Here is a 20,695-nt window from a genome sequence, read left to right on the forward strand (position 1 = left end):
GCCCTTATTATCTGGCACATAGCATTTGAGCAGATCTAAGATAGTAGAATTAGCCTCTTCTGATTGTCCATCAGTTTGTGGATGAAACGAAGACAAGAACTTGAGCATAATGCCCATGTTCTCAAACAATCCTCTCCAAGACAAACTTGTCATGCGAGGATCACGATCACTGACAATGGATTGTGGCATACCATGGTACCTAAACACAATGTACATGAACAAGCGTGCCATCTGATCAGATTTTATCTTCTTCCTAACAGGGATAAAATGGGCTTGCTTGTTGAACCTGCAGATAATGGTCCATATACCATCATTCCTTGTTGGGGTTCTTGGAAGATCAAAGATAAAGTCCATAGCAATGCTTTCCCATGGCTTATCCGGAATCGGCAGTGGTTGTAACAACCCTCGTGTCTTTTGCTTGTTAAACTTGACCTTTTGGCAAATCATGCATGCTCGCACAAAGGCATCCACCTCTCTCCTCAAAGTAGGCCAATAGAAGAATGTCTCTACCGCTTTAACGTCACATCAATACCACGATGCCCTGCATACGGTGGGACATGACTCTCTTCCATGATCTTATGTCGCAATGGCCTAGTGACACAATGTCTACCATGCATCATCATAAAATCATCTCTGAGGAGGTAGTGCTCATGATGTTACCCCTCTTGTAACTGTTCAAAGATCCTTGCAAAATCTTCATCAGTAGCATACTGTTCCTTCATGTCATCCAACTCATGATGATAATTGTGGCTTCCATGATAACGCATCATCCACAACATTCTTCTTGCCTTCCACATGCGTAATATCTAGAAGTGGAACATAGAAAGAATGTTTGCCCATCGCATATGCTTTGACTATGTCAAGAAGTATCGCAAGGTCTGATGGTCTGTTTGGACAACAATCAACACCTAAGAGGTAGTGCTTCCAGCTATTAAGCGCACGAATCACGACAAAGAGCTCTTTCCATAGACTTGCATAGTCCTCTCTGGCCCTTGCAAAATTCGGCTTTCATAAGCTACAACTTAGCTTCAACCTTTGCGGGATCCATTTTGACACCATTCTTTGAGACTATGTGGCCAAGAAAGTGGATCTCTTCCAAGAAGAATTCACTTTTCTTAGGATTGACAAGTAACCTGCGATTGCTTAGCTCTTCGAACACAATGGTCAAGTGACGCCTATGCTCCTCTTCATTCTTCGAATAGACTATCATGTCATCAAGGACAAAATAACTAGTAGAGCACCGGACCCTGTGTAGGGATCAACCAGTCCACCCATCCACATCTGCTCTACTACAAACAGAGAGAATTTACTTTGCTGGGAGCGAGCCAGAGCACCTCCAACCTACCTGAGCCAGACATAAGCTGAGGCCACTTCGCCTCCCTCCATGATCCTGAGCTCTGAAAGGATTCCAAGTACCGTAGGGTATCAACACCAACTAGACCAGTTTAGGCACCACGCCTCTTTGATGCCCAACAATGAGTGTTTAGGCAAAGCCAAGTCAAAATCCCCGACGCGTTAGCCATGTAGGTCATTCAACCCCCGACGCACTAACCGTGTAGATGAGCCTAACAAAAAGAAGAGCAGACTAGCACAGGTGAGATCTTAAACTAGGTAGCTCCTTGACTCAACTCTCAGCAGAGTGAGACTTCAGTTGAGGTCCCACCGGGCGTGCCAAAAATGAGAGCACCTGTAGCGGGAATAATGTGGCGTGCTCTATACTGTGGCTCAGCGCAATGTGCGTGAGATCTCAGTCCAGCAAAATAAACACATTGTAGACAATGAACAACAGAGCAAGCAAGCGACTTAACAGTAGAACTTGAACAACATGGGATGCGACTAACTCAAATGAACCTGTAGACTCTGGCTGGCAGCACACTCTGCTCCAATCCCAAAACTCGCGGGTACAACGGGGGTGTCAAGGCTCAAGATGTGGAGGGAAAGTGCAGATGTGTAGTGTAGACTCGACATGATGCTAGACTCATGACTCATAAAACCATCTAAAACAGTGTGAATACACTAAAGAAAATGTGAGCATATATACAACGAAAAAGGGCAGCCAATGGATAACTCAAATATCTCTGGCAGTCCAGCTACACCTATCTCTACTGTGCCAGGGAAGAACTGGCCATGGTGTCCTCTAGACCACCACTCCTGCCACGTGTCAAGTCCAAGTGTAAGTTCACCCAGTGTGAACCCACGACCAACTGTAACAGCCTTTCCATGCAAAGTGACATTGTAGCCCAGCTACAGATATCAAGGCTTTACCTACACATCATATGCCTGTGAAAAAATTCTACATCAATGAGTAAATGGGGGAACATGCCCAGAAATAGGCAACATGCATGATACAAGGATTTAAAATAGCTGCTACAAAGGGGTTAACTTGTAGGTTAGAGATATACAAAAACAAAGGAGGATTTTAACACTGAACATGCGGTTTAGACGAAATGTGAAAAAGCTGGGTTGAAGCTTTTTGAGTCGGCCCAAAGCTCTTTTGCACAAGTGTACAATCTCTATTTTAAGAGAACAATCTCTATTTTAAGAGACAGAACGCCATCGACCTGTTCAATAGTATTCACCGCATTCAAAAGTAGCAACCCACCTATATCTGCACCGAATTCCACCACTGCATTCTCCACGTACATTCAATATGCAATAGTCCTGATATGGTCCATGCAATTGCAAAACGAGGTGCTCTATTCTCTCTTGCATCCGAAACATTAGCAGTTGATGTCCAACACCAAGATAGGATGCATTTCTCCTTACGAGCCCTAGAAGGAAGCTCCCACTCGTTCTCTAGAACAAACATTAGAGGGAGGTACCACGAGAGTTATTCTGTCCATACCAGTCTCTCGATTATTGTTGAGAAAATAATATTGGGCTTGAGTCCTCATCACTGCTTCTGTTTTGGGTCATACTTTTGGAATGGATACCTGCATGCAATCGTACTTTTTCCAACACCATTCGGGCCTGCAAGATGCTGTCGAGTCCAGCTAACCTTTCTAACATGCTGAGTTTTCTGATCTATGCCATGATGCATTCATACTTTCTACTGCGTGGTCCACTAGTGGAGTCAATGTAGGCACTGAAGTCCATCTTGCTATGTGATGCCTTATATTGTGAGTGTCACAATCTTCAGAATCTCTCCTACCCATTCCATCGACTATTGTTGAAGCAGCTGCTTCAGAAGGGGAAGCGCTTCCTGCCCATTTGAAAAAGAGTCGGCCATGAATTTTCAGTTTTACTTGACACACCCGCTATCATGTGTGTAAACTTTTATGGGAGCCCTGGCAGCCAAGGGGTCTTTATAAGAGTCATCAGAGAGAGCACTTACAAAGTCTGCTTCTTGAAGCACAAAAGCTGTGGGCGTATATACACACAGAGGACTTCTAGTTTGTGGCATCGGTTGTACTCAGACTCAATTAATAAACAAATACCCTCTCTTGCTCATTTTAGTTTGTTTTGTGATTCAAGTCTTGCAGATTTGGTGACTCACCGTCTTTCCATATGACCACTTTCCGGAAGCGATTACAATGGTATCGAAGATCAGCTGCTTCCTTGCCCTCTGCAAACTTAAGCACGACCTTCCTGTAGAATATCATGGCTGTCGAGCATGAAGAACAATGTGATACCACAACTGTGGCACTTAGCTGAGTGGGCGATGACATAATCTGACGAGCGAACAGATTGATTTGGAGGCTCATCATGCTTCTGAGTTCTCTTTATTTCCTGTTCCCTGTGCTAACTATCAACAAAATTATCATATGCCTCCTCATGATTGCATCCCTTCTCATAACCCTGTTAATATCTGTTAATAGCGCGCTGGTGATGCTTCTCAGTTTCAGTCCCAACGGGAAGCCGCCTCCACGTGGCGGGACTGGACTTCGACTAGGACTTCGACTAAGTGCTTCCCAAAAACTCAATGGGGGGACCACGTACGGCTAAAAAACCCTCTCCGTGTGTAGGAGTAAAACCCCAAAGGGGAGGGGGGAGGACACTAGCGATCATAATGCCTTAAAGACTAGTATGAGCTGCAGAGCTAGGTCGGGGTGGTTCGGGACTGGGAGAGTATGGAAGGCGAGAAGGATGGTCGGACCTAGGGGAAAGCCCTGTAAAAATCATCCGAGGATGTCGAATGGACCCATCTAGGGAAAGCTCTGTAAAAATCACCTTGAGGATGTCGAGTGGACTCAAGGGGGGAACACCCTGACCGCCCAGATATTTTCTGGCAGACACCGATCAACCCCCCTAGGTTTAGAGGCTCCGCTTCTCATATTTGGATGCAAGGGGAGAAAGAGTGTACCTCATGACACAACCGGTGGCAGCCAAGAGGGACACAATCCCTGGAGGACGGCTTGGGGGGAGAGGCTTTTGATCGTAATTCCGCACCAACGGTATGAAACACTTACCCAGTGGAAGGGGTGACGGTGACGGCCTGAGACCAAAACCTAGACTGGTGGGTTGTGAAACGGGGGACAGGTGAGGTGAGGCGACGAGTTCCCCTGACCCACTCCATTTCACGATTTACGAGCGGATGGGTGTTTCATACAGTTGAGGTTGGTGGGTTGAAGGCGCTCCTTGTGTAACCTTTCCGCTGGTCCCCCCCTTGACTCATGGAGAGAGTAAACTCCAAACTAAAGGGGTGGCGGTGACGTCCTGAGACGGACTAGTGGGTTGTGAAACGGGGGACGAGTGAGGTGAGGCGACGAGTTCTCCTGACCCACTCCATTTCACGATTCACCCTCCCTCAGGGCGGTGCCAATGTCACCCTCCACGGAACAGTCAACGCTTGTGGAAGGGTGGGTGCACTGTGAAACGGGAGACGGGTGAGGTGAGGCGACGAGTTCCCCTAACTCATCCCATTTCACGGAACACCCTCTACTTCGAGCCAAATACATGGACCCTCGGGCTTGGTGATCCACCCGCAAGTGTACCAACTACGTGATGAGTTACAATAGGGTGTGGATTCTAAAGTCTTGCTAACCACGGGACCGTTACGGACCACACCCAGATCAAGGACTCGCTTGTCCCTCAGCCTCGCCCACCGATTGAGGAGCGAAACGTTGTGTGGATTGTAGCGATACTACATGTGAATCCACAAGTCTAGAAGATGGAGTTGATTCGTCAACACGTTGGCAGTTGTGATCATGAAATCTTACATACTGGACAGCCATAGTCCGGAAAGTGGGTTGTCGGCCCCTCGGGAACGACGTACCTAACCCGGACCCCTCCAAGGTGAATAACCTGATCGTTAAGTATAGTCGTGTCTTTTCTATGAAATCACAACCATATTATATAAACGATCTAGGAGCACCAGTTAAGGGTATCTGGGCTGACGTGGAAGAGGGTTGCTGCTAGGTACCCTCGGGGAGGCGGGCGCTCGGAGCCGCTCCGAGTACAGCGATCGACAGCACCCCATAAAGTGGGGAGCGGGGCCCCGCTGGTCGCCGCTACGGTGAACCCGAACTCACAAAAACCGGGAAGGACGGGATGAACCAGTGCGTAGCGGGGCAGCGAAACTCACTAGCTATGGCTGAGACTGAATGCCCCGCAGTAAACTCTGACGGGCAACCGTCTGAGGAGCTGAGGGGCGGGGGCATAGACCAGGATGGACCGAACTCAACAAGGGAAGTACGGTACATTGAGGTTATGAATGCCGATCAACTTCAAAACAACGGGCTAAGATCCTTGTGGATACCCGAGATTGATCCGGTCGCCGCCCCAAGCAGACCGGCTAGAGAGGAACGGGTAATGATGAGAAGCAGGCTTGGGAGGGGTGTTTCAGAAGGGACGGTTGGCAAGCTGTGCATTTGGGGCGCCAATGAACACACCGAAGTGTCATTCAGCAAGGCCTTGAAGCACGCACTAAGATCAACCTCCCTGTTTGCAAGTATTGAGCTTTTGGATCGATTCCTTAACAATCGGACGGGGAGCACCCGTTTCGATGTTTTCACTTCTAGTAAACAAGCAGCCCTAGATATCCTTCAGAATATCCAAACGGAGAGTAGGCTTAGGTGGTTTGCTAAGATCTCGCTTCCTTTCGTGAGGAGAGTTAGGAACCGTCAGGCGCAGGCGATGGAAGTGCTGAAATCGCCGATCTTTGACGCTTAACATTAATGGACTCCGGTGGACTCCGGTCGAAGCGGGGGGAGTTGGAGTACGTAATGTTACAAAAGACTTGGAATGTGGTGGGTCTTCAAGAGACTTGACTATTCCAGGGTGCATGGCCCCTTAGAATGGCGGGGTATTCGACATTCCAAGTGCCAGGATCTGATAAGCCAGGGGCCAGGGGACTCGTGACCTTGGTCTCTCAGGAACTCAGAGCCTTTGAGTTGGGAATGTCGGACGTAAACTCCTTGTTTTTCCCACTCTTTCCTTTGAATATGAAAGAGGGTTGGATTTACGGAAATGTTTATGTCCCGCAGAGGCAATTAGTGGATGAGCGAGCAGACGTGTTAAGTGCGTTAGCTTCGAAGCTTCGTAGGTTGGGCAGAAAGGGCCTTCCTCTCCTGGTAGGAGGGGATTGGAATCTTAGACGATGTCCGATGAAGAGATGGCTGGGGAGCGAGGACCTTGATTATAAGATTGTCCAAACAAGAGGCTTTGGACTCTCGTATCACTCTTCCCGTGGTAAAGGACGATTAGACATTGAATTCTTTTTGGCCAATGATCTGGCCCTTCAGTTCCTCGGCCATGCCAGTGTCCGGAGAGCGGTAGATGTGTCGGACCACTGGCCTGCTAAGGTGAAGTTGGTTTGTGATGCGGTGTGTGCGGAGCCTCCCCCCCCCCCCCCCCCCTCCATTGATGCGACTAGAATTGAACCGGCGGCTCAACTCTTTTTGCATCACAACTTCTGGGACTCCCTACCAGAAGCGACGGAGGAAGGGGAAATCACGTAGGCGGCGGTGAACCGCCAATCGAAGAGCTTTGAGGAGGCAGCTGAAAGAGTCTCTCGAGATGTTGGTGCGTTCTCCGTAAGGCCCCCCAAGAGGCCAAATAGAGGCTTTAGGCTAGACCCGAGAGCCCAAAGATCCATCAACCGAAGACGGGAAGCTTGGAAGTCTCTGTGGCAAGCAGAGAGTGATTCCTCTAGTGAAGATAGGGCTTGGAGGAAGTTTGTTGAATGCCAAAAAGAGGCGCGAGCTGAAACGAAGAGAAGCGAGAGAGAGGCTCTCAAACGATTCATGCTCAAGAGCGTCGAATTGGCAAGACACAAGGAATGGTATCTTGGTGGAAGCATATGAAAGCCGTTCTAGGGGGGAGCAGAAAAGGAGCGCCCGCTCAACCCCTAAGAGACCAGAACGGCGAGCTGCAGGCGGACGAAGAGAAGATCCGAGACATTTGGAAGGATCATGCTTCTCGAGTCTTCGCCGATCCCTTCGGGCACAACAAGGACCCAGAACACTGGCGTAATCATGCTGTGCGACTTTGGCCTAGAATAGAGGGCATCAATGACTCTATTAGTTGGACTGAAGTTCGGGAGGTATGTCGCAAGATCAAGCGACATAAAGCAGCTGGGATAGACGGCATTCCCCCTGAATTTTTCAAGATCCTTATGCAAGATAAGGGGACTAGATCGGATCGATTTAAACCAAATACAGACATGGGAAGAGCAGTCTTCAAACTGCTGTGTACTTGGTTTGATTCAGGGAAGTTGCCGGAGGCATCATCTACCTCGGTAGTGGTGTATATCCCGAAGAAGGGTGATCTTTCTAATCCGGACAACTACAGAGGGATATCTCTTATTCCAATCTCTCTGAAGCTCTTGACCTCACTCGTGATCAATAGGATCTCAATGAAACTCGAGGAAAGAAACTTCTTCTTGCGTGGTCAAGCCGGATTTCGGACTCAGGAGGAATGTGTGGCACAAGTGATTGCCTTGAAGGAGATTGTGCTCAGACGAAAGGTCGTTAAGAAACCGACGTTTGCGGCATATATTGACTTTGAAAAGGCGTACGATACAGTGCCACACGAGGCGCTCTTTTTAAAGATGGAAGCCATAGGGATTGGAGGTCGCTGCTTGAATTTCTTTCGAGCCTTGTACCAATCTTCCAAGGTCAGAGTGCGGGTCGGAGCGAAGTTGAGTGAGGAGGTCCAAATCGCCTGTGGCGTGCGTCAAGGGTGTCCCGCGTCGCCTACTTTCTTTAATATATTCATTAATGACATCCTGGATGAGAGTGCGACTGACCTTGGGGTGGCTATTCCAGGCCTACTCCTGAAGATCCAGGGCCTGCTTTTTGCAGATGATTTAGTTTTATTCGCGGAGTCTAAGGAGGAGTTGCAGGCTAGTTTAGATAGATTGCATAGTTGGGCGGAGAAGTGGGGGATGAAGTTCGGCATAAAGAAATGCCAGGCGACCGTGTTTAACGGGGACCTTGAGGAACTTATTGCCTTCAAGCCTCACATCGGACCTGAGGAGATTCAGGTAGCCTCAGAGTATAGGTACTTGGGCATATTAATAGACAGCGAAGTCTCGATCGATACTATCCTTAAAGATAGGATTGAGAGTGCACGTAAGTCTCTATATGCCCATAAACATCTTCTGTGCTCTAAGAAAATTCCGATGTGGTCAAGGTTGGCCTTTCTCAAGGCGTGCTCTTCCCAGTGGCGACTTATGGAGCGGAGATTATGGGTTCACATGACACGAGGAAGTTGAACCCATTAGAGACGCTTATAGCAACTGGAATGAGGTGGGTAGTCGGTAAGGCCGCAAAGTCGAGTTCTGTGGCAGGAGCAACTCTTCACCGGGAGTTAGGGCTCCCCCCCGTACCAGCTTACTGTGCAGGGCAGAGGGGACGAGCTTTTACCAAGTACGCAGGTCTAAAGACTTGGATTGCAGATTTGGTTAACAATATACCAGATTGGAACCAATTCAAGAAGTGGACTTGGTGTAAAAGGACAAAGTTTTGGGGGGTGAGGTATATCAACGGCGCTTCTGTTGAAACCGCAAGACAGGAGAGCTTCCAGCTCTGGGAACACTCACATCAATGTGTCTCCCTTGATCCTTATATTGAGAGGAAGTATGAGGACACGCGTGGATACCTCTTTAGGCAGAGCATTGGAAAGAACCCCGGTGGGATGGAGGAGAAAGTCTTGTTACTAGCAAGAGTGGATGGCTTAATGCTTAAGGATAAGATTGAACGGGCGCAGTCGAGGACTTGCCCGTTGTGCGGAATGGAAGAAGGTTCAAGGTCACTTACACACTTGTTCAAGGTCACTTACACACTTGTTGGTACAGTGCCCTGAACTTGACAATCTCAGAAGCTCAATACACCCTGTTTGGAACATGCTAGACGGCTGTTAAACAATCCTAGCGGTGAAGATACCGAAGTGTTACTCCTGGGAGGGGAGATTAGCGGAAAGCGATTGCCAGGTTGGGTTGTCCCTCGTGGGGCCCATAATGGTCGTCGTGGACCGCAGCTGAGGAGTGCCTATGCGGATAACGTTGCAGCATTCTTCTGCAGGGCCGTACCACGATACTACAATGCTCTGGCCCGTGAGGGTGTTTGAAGCTCGTAGGGCTTGTAGTTATTGCGTACGGTGCGGTCTCGCCTAACATGGTCCTGGGTCTTTCCGAGTGGGCCTTGGTGACCATGGTTGCCCGGATCGGGATGCCTCCTTTGAGCCGATGCCCACTTTGGGTATGGCAGTCCTACCGGACATCCGCTGGACGGGGGCCTTTTTCTACCAGGCGAAAATCCTGGAGTACTTGGGCAAGATTCAGCACGGTCTGTGAGTTACAAGGGTTTGTCCCTCTCTCTCAGCCTTGGTCCTTAAGTGCATCACTGAATTCATTTGGTGATTTCCCGACGTTACCCTCGGGTGGCGTGACTAACAAGGGAACATGGACTGACTAACATGGCATGAAAAGACTTTTACTCCCCCGAGGGGGAAACTTGCTTCCATTCCCCGTTGACATGCCACGATACAGCATGGAGGCGCTTTTCCCCTTGTCGGCAAGTCCGCAAGATAACTTGTCTTTGACTCGTTTGCGTGCACGCGAAGCAAAGGCAGTTTCTTGCTGGCTTGCCGGCTCTAGCCCAAAAAAGTAAAAAGTAAAAACATATGGTCTCAGGAGAGAGAGCACCTCCTTCTAATGAGGTTCAACTTCTATTGCCTCTTGATCCTCTACCTCGAACGCCACCACCTCCTCCTTCCGGCAGTTACCAATATCATTATCATCACGCTCCACCACCTGTTGCATTGGGACCAGAAGACCTTCAAAAAGGTGGGGTTCTATTGTCAAATTTTTGTGGAATTTAAGATTCCAATTATGCATTAAAATCAGTTTCGCACGAGAACTTCACAAAAGAATCAAAGTTAATTTGAGGCTCTTCTTTCTGCAAGTACACGGTTCTTCTTTCTTCCAAAGTTTTATGGACTGAAGACTTGGCAAGACTTCAAGACTGCTTTGTACCAGATTTTCTTGGATGACACTTTCGAGTTGGACTTAGTTTCAGTATGGTCCCGTTTCTAGATGTACCCCACAAATACTTTGGAGACCTACAATCAGCGGTTTCGGGTTTCAATTTCATTTTCTAGCTTTCCTTTGTGCTTCTTGACCACGTCTAGTCGCTTAAGGTGTACTTTCCATACTTTCCATCTTCTTTGTTCCAACATCGACAAAGGGTTTGATTTCCATTTTTCCTCATGATTTTACCTCATCATTTCCTCCTGTAGTTTCGGATTAATCGTACTATTTTTGGTTATGCTACATGTTGAGCTTATTTTTTCATGTTGCTAGGTCTTCCTAAAGCACATTGATTTCTCTGTTCACTTTCCAGGACAGCTAGCAAGTTGCTCGTTTATTTGTTTTAACCACATTCTCTAACACACTCAGCTCCATTTTCAAAAGTGCTTGCAGTCCTTCAATTTTGCATACATCTCATCCCGCAAGTCATCAAAACATTCCTTATGGGATTGCACATGGTATTCTTTTAAGCTTCCATAACCATATATATTTCCTTTTCAATAGCGTGATCATTCCACCTTGATCATAGTATGCATTTTTGCTTGTTGGATCAGGCCCTCACAACCACTTGACGGAAAAGTTGTGCACTACCAGAGGCTTTTTTAACACACCTCTCTAGATGGATTCATTGTATGCCCCACATACATGGGCACACATCTCTCACATGGTATCAGAGGCGCTATTGGCCAGATGGGTACCTCCTCATACACTTCGATATTGGAGGCGGGTAGATATGAGGGTATATCACAAGAAGATTGCATATCCCAGATGTGTCATCCATAGGTGGAGTTAGAAGAGCACTATATATGCCATTGTCTTGTTTATTATGCCCCTTTCGTATTTCTCTATATTGCTTCGACTCAATACAACTCTTGTGGCTCTACTCTGCATCTGCAGGCGGTAGAATATTAGAGAGAGAGCCCACAATTCATATTTAAAGGCCCGTGGCCCTCAAAAGCAGTTTACATGAAAAGCACATAGTTTAAAAGCATCTGGTCTTTCAAAAGCTGGTGCTAATGTGTTGTCTGTACAATTTTCCACCTCCTCACGTGTCAATGCAATTCGTGGAAGTCCATACAGCCTACAACATTAGCAGTGTAAAACTCAAGCGTCTGTACACTGCCACATCATCATGTTTTTACGCAAGTCTTGAGTCTCTGTTTGTGCTTGCTTTATTTTATTAACTTGGGTCCCATTGGATGGAGTCCAATAAGTTGCCTGGGGTTAGGATTTTAAGCCTGACCTTTCGTTAGTACTTGGACCACTCGGTGAGGATCTGTGCAGTCTTGCAGCACAGGTACAAGCGGCGCACAATTATGCGTGCTGAAGTGTCGTACGTTGATTGGCAATCATTGCCATGCACGTTATGGGTGCTGACTTGTCAGACATCAAACGGGCCTAGGCAAAAATTACGGTGAATAATTGCTAGTAGATCCACGGCTCTGATTGCATGCCCCGTGACCCTGAACCTTGACGGGAAGCAGCAGGAGCTGACTTCTACCACGACCCCTCTATGCTGACCGTATGTAATTTGCTTAAAACCTGCACGCTAGCCAATAAGTTACAGTTTAGAAGTCCTTCCATAATCTAAGCCCTATAACTGGAAAGGTTTGCTGCAAATTGCAATGTACCTACAATATTTTTTTCTCAATGCTAATGTGTGGAAATGCATACAGTGAGGATCTCCAATTAATTGTGTTGTATATGCAATGGAATCCACCCACAGACATTGAACTTGTTTAATGATTGAACGACCATGAACCACTAAGCTTGTTAAAGATAAGCCAGCCTCTTGCTTAGGTCAGGTAGCTACACCAGTATTCTCTCGATTGTATCGCAAGTGTCACTGTAATTTTTCTACAGCCTGCAGACTGCGGGAGCAGAAATGGAAACAATCCGCACCATTGAGTCACAAATTAGCAAGCAAAGTTATCTCTCACGGAAATAATTTGACTTCTTCAACTTTTGCCACCTTAAAACTAAAAGCTTAACTGGTTATTACTCTATTGTCTTGTATGGATAGCTGGAAGAGATTTCCACAACAGAACAATTTGTGATTATGCAAGAGATGACATCGGGGAAGCCATGTAGAACCATCCTTATCCTTCATGCTGGTGGTGGATGGTCGATGATATATACGTTTATATAGAGGTGATGATGACTGAAATGTGTGATCATAGCTAACATCTGCTCAAGTCTTTACATGCTCAAAAGTAATGCTTTTTCAAAATTCAATATAAAAATGCTTTAATACATCCTATTATAGTAAGAGACTTTTGTATGCATGTAATGTGTCCTCTGCACAACGGAACTCACTGCCAATCTCATAGTCCAATAGAAAAAATGCAATAAGATCAAATTTATGTTGTCCCAGTGGTGAGAACGACTCTCATAGCTCCTATTACACAGCTTTCTGCCCTCCCACCCAACTTGGAAATCTTTAGTATGAAAGGAATTGCTTAAGAACAGCAGGATCAAAAATGTAGTGTTGCCAGTTTTTGAAAGAAGACCCTACGGAAGACCACTAAGCTCCTCTGGTGGATTATCATGAGCTTTTGAAGAGCCATGAAACTGCCTGAAAGTGGTCATTCTCAGTAACATGTGCAAATGATTTTTCTTCTTCTTTTTGATTGCATACCTGTTCATGGAAATTGGGAGTGTCTCTTGTATGGATATCCAGACAATTTTGCTCTTTGGCTTTGCTTGTAAGCACTCCTTGTCTATGTTGGTATCAAATAAATTTTTGGTCTGTGGTGTATAGATTCTTCTCCAAAACCTGTATGAGGAGGGACATCACTAATAAATTTTATGTTTTAAGCTGTTTGTGTCTTTGATAGAAAAACATTATCTGCTGAAGAAGAAAGTTCTCTACTTTGTGTATGGGTTGCGGCATTCTGTTAAAAGCTGTATCTGGCTAGCTCTTGTTCTTGGAGTCTGGGAGGTGATATTTCAAGGGCACGAGGACACCCTAGCCGTCAACATAATGACAAGGGTCTGTTTTCTTTTAAGCGTGTCACTCTCGTGACATCCCTGTACTTGATCAAAATTGACCACTTCATGTCACAAAAGCTAGTTAAGGCTTTTTTTCTTTGTTCCTGTAGATACTCTGGTGTTTTTTTACGGCATCTGTTGCTTGGATGTTGAAGGTCTTGGTGGTGAAGATTGCTGCAAACAGTTTCCATCGCAAAGCATACTTTGACAGGATACAAGATTGCCTTTTTAATCAATATGTTTTAGAGAGGCTAGCTGGACCTCCATTGGTCATTTTGCAGAAGAGTTGGATTCAGACCGAACAACCATCAACAAAAGAAAACACAAAACTGCTGCACAATCAGTCAAGGTTCAAACTGAACCAGATGCAAAGGCTCTTCCAAGAACGCAGTCTAAAAATGTCCATTCAGAAATGCCATTCGCAGATCAAACTTCTGGTTTGGGCCGCTCGGGTTAACTACCTTCTCGCTCAAAGTTTGCTACCATATGGCACAAGGGCTGCAAAAGATTGAACAGCTTGACAACACAACATCAACATGATATGCAGGATAATGCAAATTATACTGGACACTTTAATGAAGCAAGGGCTCCAAATAACATGCCAGAGGAGGCACTGCATCATAAATTTATAAACATAGGGCTCATGACACCTAAAGCAAGCACATCGATGCCAGTGTCAGACCGAAACACATCAGCCTCCTCAATTCCAACAAACTCAAGAACCTCAGATACAGTTCAACAAGAGAAATTACAAGGGCTAACCTCAGAGGTATATTTGCAATACTACAATTTTTTAAATATACCTTTCTTACTAATAAAGAGAGAAAAAAAGGGAAAGAAGGATGAAATAATAAGTAAAGACAGACTATATTAGTGTCTCTAAAAGGCCAAGGTGGCCGATGAGACCAAAACGGTACATATACTAGATTTGTCTCTCATTCAAGAGAAAAGGAAAGGAAGCCTATAGACTAGAGGTTAATAAAATGCCTATCAAAAAGTACTTCCATAATTCAGCATACACAAGGTACTTTTAAAATCCTCTTTCAGTAGGGTAATTCTCTCATGAAAAGATGTATCTCTGCATAGCTGAGATGCCTTGCCATCTTCCTTGTGTGGTGCTGGATAATTAACTATGACCTGTTTATGATGTAGGTGTCTGGGCCGCCTCCTTGGTGAATGTGGGTGTCTTACCCGGCTGAGTGCCCCTGCTCTACCTAGAAAGACACCTCTCGAAGTTGAGGGCCTTGATGATAGTAGTCTTGCTGATGTCTGAGTGATGATGAAGAAGTGCATTGTTGTGCTATTCTTGGATGGGCGTGGCTGGTCTGGTCTTTTCTCTCCTAGAGTGGCGGTCCAGCGTCTCGAAACTTCCAAGAGGAATTACCTCAAACATCTCTCATCCTGAACCTACCATAGGGTGCTGTACATCTGCCAATCTACTGCTTCTTCGTCTCGACTCTCTCTCTCTGTCTCCATACAGAGGCAGGTCACTACTTTTTACCGAAAGATTACTTGGGGTGGCCCACCACAGGTTACCTAGTCATGCCTTCATTCGGGCATCCTTCTTGATCGAGCCATCCAGCTTGCAGCTCATGATGCCTGAGGATGTGAGGATCTTCACATCATAGATGAGGTCTACATCAGAGGCTATGGAGCGTCGTAGAGTGACATCGAGCATGCCCCCCAAGAGAGTTTCTCCATTGTACACCTCATTAGACCTCCCCATATGTTTTGAGATGATGTATTATGTGATGGCGATGCTGATGATGATGATGTAGGGTAGGCTTACATACCCACCCACTCTAGGTACCTGATTTTTATTTTGATGTTCCCCAGCCATTGTACTAGAGTCACAAAAGTATGTAACCTTTTGGTCTCATAGGTCATTTTGGCCTTTTGAAGGCGTTAATATAATGTTTTATTTCTCTATGGAGTATTCAGCCAGCCAGTCACTTCTAAATTTTTTTATAGTGAGTTGATGGGTTCAGCTGAGCATTGAGCCCATTCTGATTGTCTCTGTTATCTTCTGTTCTTGTCTTTCAAATGCCAATCAGTTATTCACTTGTCGGAGTGCCTTGTGAGACTTTGTGTACACTGCGCACTGAGAGGCATCCACTAAGGTGCTACAAATCACACTTTTCCTTCTACCTGTGATTCCATAGGTTATGACATTTACATATGGAAAAGATATGCACTGCAAAATCTAGGACGATGCTGACGATGAATCGGCTAATATCCTGTACAGGAAATCCATATAACTACTGCATTCTGGGTCATCCATTGAAGATATCCTCAGATAGACATTACATTTCTGCCTTTTGCATTATCTTCATTTGGGGTTTTCACTCACCTTAAGGTCTCCCACTCATAATATACAATTCCACCAGAAAAAGAATGTGTGTATGCGTGTGTTTGAAACTCCTGAAATCTTAGTGTTCCTTTTTCAAATGCATGTTCTCTCTAAAACTAGAAACTTTAAACTTCCTGATCACTCTTAACATTTCTGGGGACTGCGTTGAGAAACTTTTACACTTTATCTCGATTGTAGATGTACAAAACTAAAGCACCTGAAGCTTAAGAAATGTTTGATAACTTTTTTATGCAGACAGTTTCAGTTTGGACACTGAAAAAGCTAATGAGGACAATTAGGAGTACAAATTTAAAGGCTTACTCGTCTATTTTGTCCCATGAGAAAGGTGATGCAACAATAAATAGTGAGGTTCAAGCAAGAATTGCTGCAAAACAGGTATTTCTACTTTAAAGCATTTTTTGGATTCTACATTAACAATGTGCTTGCATGCGCTGCATGATTCCACCAAATCTTGATTTTTTAGTGCAGCTCCATTTGAAAAAATCCGATTTCATCCAAGGGGTGCAGCTGAGGCAACCAACTTAGTGCTGTGATAGAGAGTGGTAGGCAACGTTGTAAACATCTTTTTGTGGTTCTCTAGTGAACAATGTAGTCCAGAGTGCAGGTAATATACAAGGTCCTTTGAATACCGAGGATGATGCCTATGGCAGGTTGAAGCTCTTTGCAAGACTTCAAGTAGTTTTGTTCAGGGACAAGAAGCGAGGAGAGGATGTGCTTGGTCTTTCCGTAGACATAGTTTTTTAATTAAAACTGTGTGGTCTTGCAAATAGTTTTGTTCAGGGACAAGAAGAGAGGAGAGGATGTGCTTGGTCTTTGCGTAGACATAGTTTTTAAATTAAAACTGTGTGTCACATGGGCTGATTTGCAATTTGTTTTTTCAGATAGGTGCAAGAAGTTGTAAATCTCTTTCTGGCTAGAAGCTCAATGATAGATATACATCCTAAGCTGTAAAATCCTCTCTGGCTACAAGCTCAATGATAGACATACCTGCTAAAGAATTACCAAAATACCCCTCAAGTTTGAACTAAAAATTTAAAATGCCCAATATATCCTTGACATTTTCCAAAAACCCAATCTACCTTTCGTGATAATAGAAAACATGGCAAAAACGATAATCTTTTACAAGTTTCCATACAAAGCACTCTATTCAAACAGTTGAGCATGTCAAAATGTGGATTCTTGATGGTATTATGGAGTCAAGAGATCAAATAGCTTGATATTAACACACGTAAATGCTACATTTTTGGGTATGTGGGAGATTACTTTTGGCTAACAACTATCTAAATATGTGTTTATGCTTTTTTATATTCTCTTTGGGGAAATTGGAGCAATTCCTTGTAAAAAAAGGCACAAATTTTGGGGGGTATTCAGGTAATTTTTCCAAGAATAAATATGTAGAAATGTCTGTGTTTGAGAGTTTTGTAAATGGCAATCTGTGACTCAATGGGATTCAAATGAAAGGAGACATTTTGAGGTGGCTTTTCATAATTTTATCAGTTAGAGTGGAGTTCTTGTCAAATAACATTTTGTTTCAAAATTACATGTGTCTAGGTTTTTAACAACATGGCTAAACATGGACAAAAGAGAATCACTCTCCAGAACTTCATCTATTTTTTACCAGAGGAGCACTTAGCCAGGGCTTTTGCCATGTTTGAAACGACAGAAAATGGAGAGATCACAAAAGAGTCATTCATAAAATGGGTCGTCAATGTTTATACAGAAAGAAGGGCCCTTTGTTTGACATTGAATGATAATAAAACAGTTGTGGAGAAGCTGCATAGACTGTTAAATGCGGTATGTATATGGCAACAAATCAAGGGGATTAACATAAAGAAGTTTCACAGGAGCAAGGATAATCTTAAGTAAACAAACCTTTTTTTTATCAGGTGCTTATAATGATCCTGATTCCAGTGTTTGTGTTGATACTTGGAGTTGAAACACCAAAAATACTAGTCTTTTTCACATCACTTGTCCTGCCCTCTGTATTCATGTTTGGAAACTCGGCAAAAAATGTGTTTGAGTCCTTGATTTTCCTCTTTGTTACACACCCATTTGATGTAGGAGATCGTGTTGTGGTGGACGGTCAGACAATGCTCGTAGAGGTATTGCAGTTTATGAATTGTCTTTTGTAGGTTTCAATTTTTTGGCTGCACAGGAGATTATGCCCGAGTTTGACCACTATTCTAAGGACATTTTTTTTTCTGAACAGGAAATGAACATTCTAAATACCGTACTACTCAGGTGAGCATATGTACTCCCTATTTTTTTGCTGATTGGACTTTTTTTAACAAGAAATACATTGATGTACGGGTAGTAAGAAACCTGAAGACATGCGGGAGAGAAAGATATAGTAGTACTTTCTTTTAAATCCAAAATGGTCCATGAGACCAGAACAAGGTACAGTTGGTGATGATATCTCTCATCATTAAGTGTCACACAAAAAGGGAAGCATAATTTTAATGAATTTCCAGCTGAATTAGAAAGAAAAATCTCCTTAAATACTCTAAAGATATAGGCTGCATGTCCATGCGGGGTTGCCTCAAGAGGAGAGGCCCGAATACTCCACATTTTGACAGAGCCAACCACCACTCACCCGAGGTAGTAAAACGACCTTCAAGAGGGTGTGGGTGTCTCGAACCAGAACGCGTATTGTAGGTATGCCAGCTGCTTTGGCAGCAACAGAAGCTGTCGTGCGAGGTGTCTCCAAGACAGTCCCAATCTTTGAACTAATCTTGGAAAGGAGCGGGAGGTACTCTCTCCTCAATTTTGGGAAGCAGACTGAGATGGGTAGGTCTGCCTTCTCGACAACAGTATCGGTAGCTAGATCAAATCCATGGCGCCACTGTCGAAAATGAGCTCTAGCTGCTGGAAGGGCCAAGAGACTCATCACAATGACCTTGGACGCCATCTCAGTAGTCTCAAACTCTATCTCATAGTAGCCGCGTGCGAGAAGCTGAACGTCGATGATCTAACCCATGCACCTCTCTTCTGCTAGGTCGGGTGCCGATGATCTTGCAGATAACAGACGTGGCTTAAAGGCGCGCCACCTCTGCCTCTAAGCTCGCTTGCTCTATTTGCGAAAGAGCAAGTCGGATGGTGGGTCCGTGGGGTTGGGTGAGGGGGCTTCCGTCGAGTCCCTCTAGATTGGAGCAGAGCCCTCCATCGGCAGGGGCAACGTGGCAAAATGAGGCTGATGGGCAGCGATGGTGCACGGGGCTGGGGCAGCGAGCGAGGGCGCGACGGGGAAGGAGCGGGGGGGGGGCTGGGGGGGGGGCAATGACATGGAATCTTTGTGTGCGCAAGGGAGCGGGTCAGCAGCAGCGAGCCATGCTTCCAACCTTGATTGAAACTTGTGAATGAATCTTTGAGTTTGCTCCGTAAGTTCTTTAAGTTGTTGTGTTAGGATTTTTAAATCCTTACCCCTTTTTAGGCCCCTCGACCCCGGCCACAACTTCTTCAAAGTTCTCCTGGGTTCAGTTTCTCTTGTCCACTCGGCCATTTCTCTTCCAATTGGGCATTGCACGTCATCACTTTGTGACACCCACACCAAGCTATGGTTTGATACATTGGTGGCATCCACATTGTTGTATGGGTTACATATTTCGTACCTGATCTTGACCATCATAGTTGTGTGGTCGGATGTATGTGGATGGAGAGATATGATCTCTAGAATGATCCAATGTGAGGCCGCAATGCCACGTGAGGTTGACATAGTGGAATTGGGAGCTACACCACTTGTGGTTGAGGCACTTAATAAATCATTATCATAGATACATGGCTGGTGGAAGCTTCCAAGTCATCGTTATGCTAGATTGGTATTGAGTCATCTCAATAGCTAGCCATGCTGGGAGACTCTAGATGATGGTATGCACATGTCAACGTGGTTGCAGTAAGACTCCTATAGGGACCTTAGCTCCTGTCCTTTGACATAAGAGTGTTTGTGCTCCTTTTATTGGAACTTAGGTGTCATAGAGAGAATCTACCGAGGGACGAGAGCAATGAGTCCCATGCTGCCAATACAAGGAGCACTTACATAAATGTTTAGTACCACAGCTCCAACGGTTTCTACATCCTCATCCACTAATTTACCCTATCATAGACACCTCTCTAGAGGAGAAACCTTAGACACGGCCATTGCCATTTGTAAAGCAAGACGTCCATGACCGCGAGAACCTTGCGTACAACTTCCGATGGGCTCGGTTTACCCTCACAGGATTGCGTCATAGAGATGGGTTAGCATACAAGAGACCACCTTGGTGATGTATCGAGGGTGTTCATAGTCTGCAAGAGAGAGGCGGGTGTGGTAGAATTGAGGAGGATTTGGTTTAAAGTCATGATGAATTTGAAGGGCTTTGCTTGCCAAAGAGGCACATCCATATGAAGTTTATTCCTGGGTATACATTACCATAATCCGGTATGTCACATTTTTTACTCCACAGTTCGCAATTACGAACGGGTGGGTGGGTATCTGCGAATAGTAAACCACATAAGAATTTCTTTATATGCGAGAAGGCACCAAAGTCAATGCTTCATTTGTCGACAAATGGGCCATCTGACCTAGGCCTGTCCACGCAGAGAGCTCAGGCAGGTTCTTCCTCCAAGCCTGGTGCCCAAGGAGAAGAGAGTTGGCAGCAGGTCTGTGGTCGACATCGCTAGAGACCACCACGCCAGTTCGCCCCCCCTGTTGGTCGTCCTACACCAGGCTTACAACAATGGATTTCCACAGGGAACCGTTTTGATCCCTACAGCAGGACGAGCCCACAGATACCCCCATCCACCTTAGCTTCGCCACTGACAGCCGCTCCTCCTCCCGTGCCACCCACCGGCCCACCTTGCCCCTCCCCCCCCGCCTCCATCTCCTC

At 45.4% G+C, this 20,695-nt stretch overlaps 1 protein-coding gene across 1 annotated transcript in view; it reads left to right on the forward strand.

The window, feature by feature from the left end:
- Positions 1-1,220: 1,220 nt before the first annotated feature.
- Positions 1,221-20,695, forward strand: part of LOC147419158 (uncharacterized) — a 34,310-nt gene continuing 14,835 nt past the window's right edge. Inside the window, exons 1-9 of the mRNA XM_086505868.1 lie at positions 1,221-6,743; positions 7,211-8,513; positions 13,309-13,463; positions 13,573-13,617; positions 14,010-14,231; positions 16,068-16,208; positions 17,385-17,627; positions 17,720-17,935; positions 18,043-18,074. Coding sequence (XP_086361994.1) covers positions 6,237-6,743; positions 7,211-8,513; positions 13,309-13,463; positions 13,573-13,617; positions 14,010-14,231; positions 16,068-16,208; positions 17,385-17,627; positions 17,720-17,935; positions 18,043-18,074 — 2,864 coding nt within the window. The 5' untranslated portion in view covers positions 1,221-6,236. The remainder of the gene's footprint in view (positions 6,744-7,210; positions 8,514-13,308; positions 13,464-13,572; positions 13,618-14,009; positions 14,232-16,067; positions 16,209-17,384; positions 17,628-17,719; positions 17,936-18,042; positions 18,075-20,695) is intronic.

Source organism: Adiantum capillus-veneris, chromosome 29, assembly GCF_014529385.1.
Source record: "Adiantum capillus-veneris isolate H3 chromosome 29, ASM1452938v2, whole genome shotgun sequence".
In the NCBI taxonomy this organism is placed as follows: domain Eukaryota; kingdom Viridiplantae; phylum Streptophyta; class Polypodiopsida; order Polypodiales; family Pteridaceae; genus Adiantum; species Adiantum capillus-veneris.